At 48.9% G+C, this 9,571-nt stretch overlaps 1 protein-coding gene across 1 annotated transcript in view; it reads left to right on the forward strand.

Annotated features, from left to right (window-relative positions):
* The window catches only part of cdh17 (cadherin 17, LI cadherin (liver-intestine)), a gene marked incomplete at its 5' end in the record, with an annotated part of 23,741 nt that extends 17,575 nt beyond the window's left edge, over window positions 1-6,166 (forward strand). The window contains 1 exon segment of the mRNA XM_084336676.1: window positions 6,054-6,166. Coding sequence (XP_084192802.1) covers window positions 6,054-6,145 — 92 coding nt within the window. The 3' untranslated portion in view covers window positions 6,146-6,166.
* Window positions 6,167-9,571: the final 3,405 nt, after the last annotated feature.

Consider the following 9,571-nt stretch of genomic DNA (forward strand, 5'->3'; position numbering starts at 1 on the left):
AACCCTTTCACTACCACACTACAGAAGGTTAACCTTTCACTACCACACTACAGAAGGTTAACACTTTCACTACCACACTACAGAAGGTTAACCTTTCACTACCACACTACAGAAGGTTAACACTTTCACTACCACACTACAGAAGGTTAACCTTTCACTACCACACTACAGAAGGTTAACACTTTCACTACCACACCACAGAAGGTTAACACTTTCACTACCACACTACAGAAGGTTAACACTTTCACTACCACACTATGGAAGGTTAACACTTTCCCTACCACACTACAGAAGGTTAACCTTTCACTACCACACTACAGAAGGTTAACCTTTCACTACCACACTACAGAAGGTTAACCTTTCACTACCACACTACAGAAGGTTAACCTTTCACTACCACACTACAGAAGGTTAACACTTTCACTACCACACTACAGAAGGTTAACACTTTCACTACCACACTATGGAAGGTTAACACTTTCCCTACCACACTACAGAAGGTTAACCTTTCACTACCACACTACAGAAGGTTAACCTTTCACTACCACACTACAGAAGGTTAACCTTTCACTACCACACTACAGAAGGTTACCCCTTTCACTACCACACTAGAGAAGGTTAACCCTTTCACTACCACATTATAGCCGGTTAACTGGTGTGGTAAAGGGTTGACCTTTTTTTTTATCCACTTTTTCTCCTCCTGCTTTTCTGTGTTTTTCTCCCATCCCAATTTTTGTCGTTATGCCAATTCCCCCCTCCCCTTCCTGGTCGTTGCTCGCATGTTCCCCCCACTGGTCAGTCTAGGGAGCCCTGAAGTCTATCAGATGCTTCCTCCGAGACATAGAAGACAGCCAGCAGCCTCTTTTCACCTGACAGCGCGGACTCTCATTGGTGAGGTGTAACGTGTGGGAGGTCACACTACCCTCACCATCTCCCTCCCTCACTGTGCAGGCGCTCTAACCGACCTGTAGGAGTCGCTGTTTACAACGACCAGAATACCACCCCACCGGCTTCCCTCCCGCTGACTCTGCCAATTGAGCCAGTATGACGGCCGGCCAAGCCGGAGGCAACGCTGACAGCCGGATTCGATACCAGTGTCTCTCGCGTTGGTGACAAGCGCTTAGTCCGCTGCGCCACCCAGCCGCCTAAAAGTGTTAACCTTCTATAGTGTGGTAGTGAAAGGTTAACCTTCTGTAGTGTGGTAGTGAAAGGGTTAGCCTTCTATATTGTGGTAGTGAAAGGGTTAACCTTCTATAGTGTGGTAGTGAAAGGGTTAACGTGGCCACACCAACTTACAGTCTACTGCGATAACACTCCATTGACCAGTGTAGCAGCGCTGTCAAAGACATTCCATTCACTGTGAGGCTTGACCTTCTAACCAATCAAAGACGCTCAAAGGGAATTTCATTGGAATAAGCGCAGAATTTAGTGGTTATTTGGTTGTTAGTCTACAAGGTCCTTGTCACTAGACTGTGTTGAATGAGGACCGTGTTTATTCCAACGAAATTCCCTTCGAGCTTCTCTGATAGGTTAGAAGGTCGAGCCTCACAGTGAATGGAATGTCTTTGACAGCGCTGCTACACTGGTCAATACAACTCAATCACTGTAGACAGGAAAATCTGTGATAAATGATTATACACATTGTCGGTTTAATTTCTGTTTGGGCCCCATCATCTGTCATTTATTCATTTACCCCTTCATTGGTGCACACCACAGTGGAGGTTGCTGCATTCCTACTAGTGAGGTAGTGCTTCACTAGTAGTTTTTTGTTGCAACCACCACTGGTGCTCCGTGCTTGTGAAGCAGGTGGCATCAGTCCTTTGCCTCTGGCATGTTGGAACGGTGTCCCGCCCGGCCAACGCCATGAGGTGAGTCGGCCCGGCAGGTGGCTGGTGGCCCGCCACGGTATAGAATTAGCAGCGACTAGTAACATTGTTCGAATTGCTGTTTTTCTGTCAAAAATGGTGTCGGGTGGCGGGGCCTTGAAGGCCAGCCGACGTCGAAACATCGCGCGAGGTTTTGGCGTTATTAGCTTTGGCCTAGCCGCAAGCTATAACCGCAGGGAGGGCTAGGATGCTGTCAACGCTTGTTTACAGACATCTTGGTTGGATAAGTCTCCCCTTGCGGGGGTGAGATGTTTTTTCCCTCCTCAGGGCTCCCCTCTCCACAGAGGGACTTTGGTCTTTCCGCAGGAGCACGGGCGGTATTTGACCTAGGCCCCACACCGCCTCACACCATGCAGCCAGAGGTGAGAGTACGGCCTCGTCAACGGCTGTGGCGAGGCCCTCAACCAGCGGCCATGTTTCCCCCGCCTGAGGTACCCTGGGCACAACGACAACAGGTGACCGCAAGGCCGACAGCCTTGGCGGCCGAGGGATCGGCTACATTAGATGAGCACGCCCTAAAAAACCGTCGCCGTCTAGCTGTGTCCAGCTCGCTCTCCGGTCCCCCCCCCCCCCAACATCAGCGGGATAAGGGCTCTGATTTGTTTCCTTTGGTTGCGGGTCACGTGCCTTCAATGAAGCGCAAGCGGCCCCATGTTTCGCTTCTCATGGGGACAGGGGCTGACACCCAGTTGATGGCTGAAACTGGGTCTGTCTGTGAGAATGTTGTGCTGTCAAGCGGCTCCCACGCCACACGTTCTGCGTCTGTGTTAGGTGAGCCTGGTGTTACGTCTGTCAACTACAAAGGTTGTCAGCAGGGGGGCTCGAGACCTCTTGAGGCAAACAGCGCAGGTTCCCCCGACCTCGCCTTCGCCAGGCTGGGTATCACGTTAGTGCCTCCCACTCCCGGAAGACCGGCAGTGGTCTGGCAGGCGCGCGTGATTTGGGTGGTAGTAATATCACTGCAGGGCTACGGTGTGTAGGAACCCACCCTATCGGGCAGTGTGGGGGCCTCACACCTTGCATGTCCAGCTGTAGAACAGTTCCTCAGCAATCCATGCTGGCGAGGTGTTCAGTGGGGGAGTTTTTGTCACCCAGTGTGATGTCAGCTTCCCCCGTATCAAACTGGCCCTTTCTGTCGGGGTCCCCCCTTGGGTGCGATTGCCTCGTAGGTAGTGTCGGGGTGCGGTATCCCAGCTCCACGAGACGCCCTGCTCGCGCGTTTGGCGAGTCCAGGGTTGGCAACGCACAGCGGGTGGGACCGGGCCGCCTATCTACGGTTTATGGCGGCCCAGCGCCAAGTGGCGGCGGGTGCGCTTGGGATTATCATCACATATGGCTACAGCAGTGCCATATGTCGAGGTGGATGGAGAGAACGCTGAGGCGGGGACTTGTGTTTACACAACCCCACCCGTTTTCAGGTTTGGTACAGACCCTATTGTCAGGGTCACCAGCAGTGACAGCTCTGGCCAACGAGATCCAATCTCTGTGGGCGAAGCAAGCCATCGGGGCAGCAGGCTGTCACACGTCACGGTCTTCACCGACGCCTCCCTCACAGGATGGGGGAGGGACATGTCGGGCCAACGCAGTAGGGGGCAGCTGGCAAGACCATGCTGCCCGGTCTGCGCTACATTCAATGTGTTGGAATTGAAGGCAGTCCTTCTGGTCCTCAAACGGTGTTTTGATCAGGACGGACAACACGACGTCAGCGTCGTATATCGACAGACAGGGAGGAGTACGCTCCCCCCGTCTGCACCGGGCGGCGGTCGAGCTCTGGCTATGGGCGTTTCTCCATCTGCGCAGCCTGAGGGCTCTCCACATCCCCGGCAGGGTGAATGTGGGTGCAGGTGTGATGTCGCGGGGCGGTCCTCACCCTGACGAGTGGGGATTACGTCCAGACATAGTCGGGCAGGTCTGGGACCGATTCCATGGCCGTCCGGGTTTCTGTACGCTTTCCCCCCCCTTACACCTGATAGCTCAGCTGTTGGGGCGGGTACGTCGGGAGCGCGGGACTTGGTCCTGGTCGTGCCGGGCCGGGGCTCAGCTGTGTGGTCCCCGGCCCTGATTCAGCTCTGTGTGACCCCGCCATGGCCTGTTCCGTGGTCACCGCGGGCCCTCTCTCAGGCACGTGGAACTCTGTTCTGCCTTCCTGTTCTGGGGCAGCCTCTGGGCTTGGCTGCTGACAGTGTGAATCTGGTGGGGATGCATCTTGACTATTCTGTGGTTGACACTATCCGGTACGCACGCGCTCCGTCCTCTACCGTGGCTTACGCTGGGGAGTGGCGTATGGTCGAGTGTGGGGGCGGAACGTTGTTCAGCCACCCTCTCGTGGGACGTTCCTGCTTGGCGCTCGGCATCTCAAGCCGGTGGAACATTCTCTGTCTCCGAGTGGGACCTCCAACTGGTCCTCGGCCGGTTGTCTGAGGCCCTGTTTGAGCCTCTTGAGCAGGCGTCGTTGGAGCAGCTGTCTTCAAGACTGCGTTCCTACTGGCCATCACCTCCGCTAAGCGCGTGGGTGAGCTGTGTGCTCTCTCGGTGCGGCCTGAGTGCTTGTCTATTCGTGCCAATAGCGGTGTGACTCTGAGGCCTAATCCAGTCTTCGTGCCAAAGAATGTCCGGGGCTCTTTTCGCTCCAGGGATATTGTGATTCAGGCGTTTCATCCGCCTCCTCACGCTGGTGAGTTAGAGGCGAGCCTTCACCTGTCATGTCCCGTCCGGGCTTTGGGGGTTTACCTCAGTCGGACTCGGGACCTCAGGGCTACCGATCAGCTCTTTGTTTGTTACCGTGGCCCTCGCGCTCGTAAGGCACTGTCCAAGCAGCGCCTGTCACATTGGTTGTGCGAGGGCATTGCCCTTTGCTACACGTTGGCTGGGCTGGTCCCCCCTGGGGGGTGTCAGGGCGCACTCTGCTCGTGGAGTGGCGGCCTCTGCCGCCTTGTTAGGGGGGGCCTCGGTGGAGGACATCTGTGCTGCGGCCTCCTGGTCCTCCCCGGGTCCCTTCGTTAGGTTTTACCTCATGGACATGACTGGGGGTTCTGTCTCCCAGGCGGTTCTGAGGTCTGGGACCTCCCCTGCGTCCCGCCTTTCGGTGGGTTAGCTGGGGTGTGTGCCACGGGGTGATGTGTCACACGTGGTCCCGCCTGTGCTGTGCGTTTTTAGGGGTCTCTGGTTCCCTCTTTTTTCACACTTTGGTGGAGTTGACTGCCGCCCCCTCTTCACTAGGAAGGGCGGGTGGACGGGACTCCCCTCCCCCCTGGTGGTAGGGCTTGCGAGTCCTCAGAGGGTACATTTGTCGGGCCACGTGTCTGCTCTGCCCCATATCTCAATATGGCGAAGAGCGAGACGCGATGCCAGTAATGCTATATAACGAAAGGTTATCTTATAACCTAGTTATATGAATACTGGCTGAGCGTCTCGCTCTTAGCGCGCCCTGAGGTCCTTGGTTGGGTTTTCTATGATGGAAACTTTTTCCCGAGGAAGGGGGAGTGTGACCATGTCCGGTGTCTTATAGGGGGACACTGGGGCAGGGCCTGGTCAAGTGCATGGGTGCATTGTTTTCGTTAATGAAGCACAGTAGGTGCTGGAGATAAAGATATATCTCAATATGGCGAAGAGCGAGACGCTCAGCCAGTATTCATATAACTAGGTTATAGGATAACCCCACACGGTCCTCACTGTAGATTGTACACAGTGTTCATTGTAGGTTTACTGTAGTTAATAGCTGTCTATTGTAGGTTTACTGTAGTTAACAGCTGTCTATTGTAGGTTTAGTGTAGTTAACTGCTGTCTATTGTAGGTTTACTGTAGTTAATAGCTGTCTATTGTAGGTTTACTGTAGTTAACAGCTATCTATTGTAGGTTTACTGTAGTTAACAGCTGTTTATTGTAGGTTTAGTGTAGTTAACAGCTCTCTATTGTAGGTTTACTGTAGTTAACAGCTGTATATTGTAGGTTTATTGTAGGTTTACTGTAGTTAACAGCTGTTTATTGTAGGTTTACTGTAGTTAACAGCTGTTTATTGTAGGTTTACTGTAGTTAACAGCTGTTAACAGCTGTTTATTGTAGGTTTACTGTAGTTAACAGCTGTTTATTGTAGGTTTACTGTAGTTAACAGCTGTTTATTGTAGGTTTACTGCAGTTAACAGCTGCCTTCTCTCTTTCTCTCCCCAGTGCTTATGTTCTTTATTTACATCCATCGCATAAAGAAGGCGAACGAGAAGAAAGCCAAGGAAGTAGACGAGGAGAAAGAAAACATCATGTAGAGACCATGCGCGCACGCACGCACACACACACACACACACACACACACACACACACACACACACACACACACACACACACACACACACACACACACACACACACACACACACACACACACACACACACACACACACACACACACACACACACACGCACACACACACACGCACACGCACACACTTATTCTAGATAGAATGTTTTATTGTATTTGCGAAGGAGTTATTTTCTGATATTACTTGGTTGTACAGTATGTGTACCTTTATTTTACAGCCTGGTCTCATCCTAATCATGCATCTATACAGCTTTAATGACATAATTTATTAAAATCTGAGCGCTTCGGCCCCGTTTTTGAGTACCACTGACCCGAGGCAAACTGATCTGAGACCCACTGTCGCCGCCTGGACCTCCGCTGGAAGCAGCAGCTTCTCCTCCTTGCTTTGCTCTCGTCCCGCTCTGCTTTCCGTTGTTCTATGATATCAGAGTCTATGATAGATTTGTTTGTTTGGTGTCCTGCTCTGAGTGAAATCTGTTCTGTTTGTCATTCTTAGCTGGGAGGTGAGTGGTTAGATTAGATACTAGTAAGATCTAAGTATGGGGGTATAGCTGCTACTATCGTGAATGTTAACTATTTCCTCCACCCAGAACAGAATACCACTTTGTGCCTGTGTTGTACCTGTGAAATAATGACAAGGTGAATGAATGGCAGATGCTGTCAGTCCGCTCTGTGCTAAGTATGTACTTCCTTATTGTATTTCTTAATAAAGGAGCCAGTGGGAACAACATTCGTTTTCACATCATGTGTGTGTGTGTGTGTGTGTGTGTGTGTGTGTGTGTGTGTGTGTGTGTGTGTGTGTGTGTGTGTGTGTGTGTGTGTGTGTGTGTGTGTGTGTGTGTGTGTGTGTGTGTGTGTGTGTGTGTGTGTGTGTGTGTGTGTGTGTGTGTGTGTGTGTGTAAGATAAGATAAGATATATTCCTTTATTGAATTTGGGCATTATAGTATATTGAAATTCTTTATTTGGAATTACCCCTTGAGATGAACCATCTCGTTTTCAAGGGGGTCCACAGCTTACAGAATACATAAATTATTATGTATTAAACATAACAAAACAAAAGAAGCAAACAAAAACCAAACACAAAACAAGATAAAATTAATAATAAACAGGTTCAAACAACATCAAACAAGAGGAACATAAGAACATAAGACAACCAAACAACAAAACACAGAGCACATATTCAAGTGATTGCTTCAAAGATCTGTTATACTATTATTGGTGGAAACATGAACAAGTCATCTCAAGGTGAGAGGACAGCACAGTTTTAAACAGTTGTGAGGCTGTTATAGCTTGAATATGAACTGGGAGATTATTCCAGTCAGATGGACCTTTGAACATGAATGCTTTTTTGCCAAATGAGGTAGTAACATTTGTTGGAACTTTAAAAAATAGCTGTGCACAGTGTCTCAGTTGATGTCTAGAGGTGAAAGGGTCCATATACTGTTTGAGATATTGCGGATAATTGAAGTGAATACATTTAAAAATGAACTGTAACCAGTGCTGCTGTCGTCTTACTGTGGGAGCTGGCAAATTAAGATTTTCATACATGGTGCAGTGGTGTGTCAAATATGGGCAGCCAAGAGCAAATCTGCATAGACGGTTGAATAGTGTGTTTAGTGGAAGAAGGTTGGTTTTAGATGCAGTTTGGTAAACTACGTCAGCGTAATCCATGATGGGTAAAATTAGTTGCTGAACCAGTTTCTTTCTGACAGGGAGTGTGAAACATTTTCTGTTGCGGTAGAGAACACCAGCACTAAAGTTGACTTTTCTAACAATATTATGAATGTGATATTTATATGAGAGTTCTGAATCAAGCCATAGACCAAGGTATTTAATGTGATCTATGCAGTTGTGTACCGTCCAGACAAGTGATATTAAATGGTTGATTAATGGTTTTGGATGCAAGATTACGGGTGGTCCCAAAGAGCATAGTATTAGTTTTAGTTTTGTTGATTAAAAGTTTATTAGCCGAGAGCCATGATTGGAGTTTATTGAAATTTGATTGCAGTGTTGACTGAATTTGAGGTAAGGTAATTTGAGATGTATATATCACTGTGTCGTCGGCATAGAGTTGAGTATTACAACCTGTGAAAATTGAGGGGAGATCATTTGAGATGTATATATCACTGTGTCGTCGGCATAGAGTTGAGTATTACAACCTGTGAAAATTGAGGGGAGATCATTAATAAATATTGAGAACAAGAGCAGGCTAATGTTGAGCCTTGTGGCACCCCACATTCCTGTACTGCCAATTCAGATCTACCATCCTGTATAGCAACACATTGTTTTCTGTTGTGCAGATATGAATTAAACCAAAGTAGGGCATTGCGTGAGAGGCCAATAGCGTACAGTTTGTCTAATAGGAGATAATGGTTGACCAAATCAATTACAGGTATGGCCAGGGTAATAGTAGAGACATAAATATAGGCAATACAATTATAATAAAAATAAATAGTGTAAACAATATAATTAACTCTGAATACAATAATATGAGAAAGTATTAATAATAATGCAGATGAGGGTCTATATGCCTACATCAGTTATACTGTAATTATGTTACAACAAATATGAGCAATACAATTTTTTTATCTGAATATCTACTATGAGTAAAGTAAAGTAAACAGTGCACAGGTGCAGTATACACAAGGTACCCTAACTGGCATGATATACGCCATACGTTATACGTTGTAGTCCGTGCAGGTTAGGTGGTAAGAGTCAGACACACTTAGTGATCAGACATGTGTTTGTGTGTGTGTCTGTCTGTATGTAAATGGTAAATGGTAAATGTAATGGTAAATTTATATAGTGCTTTTATCCAAAGCGCTTTACAATTTGTTCCTCACATTTTACCCGTTCACTCACACATTCACACACCGACGGCAGATGAGACCATGCAAGGTGCCAACCTGCTCATCAGGAGCAATTAGGGGTTAAGTGTCTTGCTCAAGGACACTTCAACACGCTGCCCGGGAGGAGCGGGAATCAAACCAGGAACCTCTGGACTACCAGATGACTGCTCCGAGTCCCGAACCACTGTCACCCCTCTGTCTGTCTGTGCCTCCCTGTGTGAATCTTAGGTCAAGGTTTATCCATCACATGTACAAGTACGGCAGTGAAATGCTTCTCCTTCACCCCCCCCCCCCCCCCCCCCCTCCGACCAAGAGGAGAAAAACTGAAGAGGACGCTGTGTTTCCATCTATGTGTCACAACACTTACCTCCCTGTGGACCAACAGAGAGCACAGGGCTGCAAGTGACCAGTGACATCAGTGGACAGCTGTCAGCAGCGGCTCCTCCCCTTTCTGTCAGTCACGTTGTCTCTGCAGGCCCCCTCCTTAAGTCTCCCCGGGGGGGCAGTATCTCTGCAGGCACCC

The sequence above is a fragment of the Notolepis coatsorum genome (genome assembly GCF_963971535.1).
Source record: "Notolepis coatsorum genome assembly, chromosome: 19".
Taxonomy (NCBI): domain Eukaryota; kingdom Metazoa; phylum Chordata; class Actinopteri; order Aulopiformes; family Paralepididae; genus Notolepis; species Notolepis coatsorum.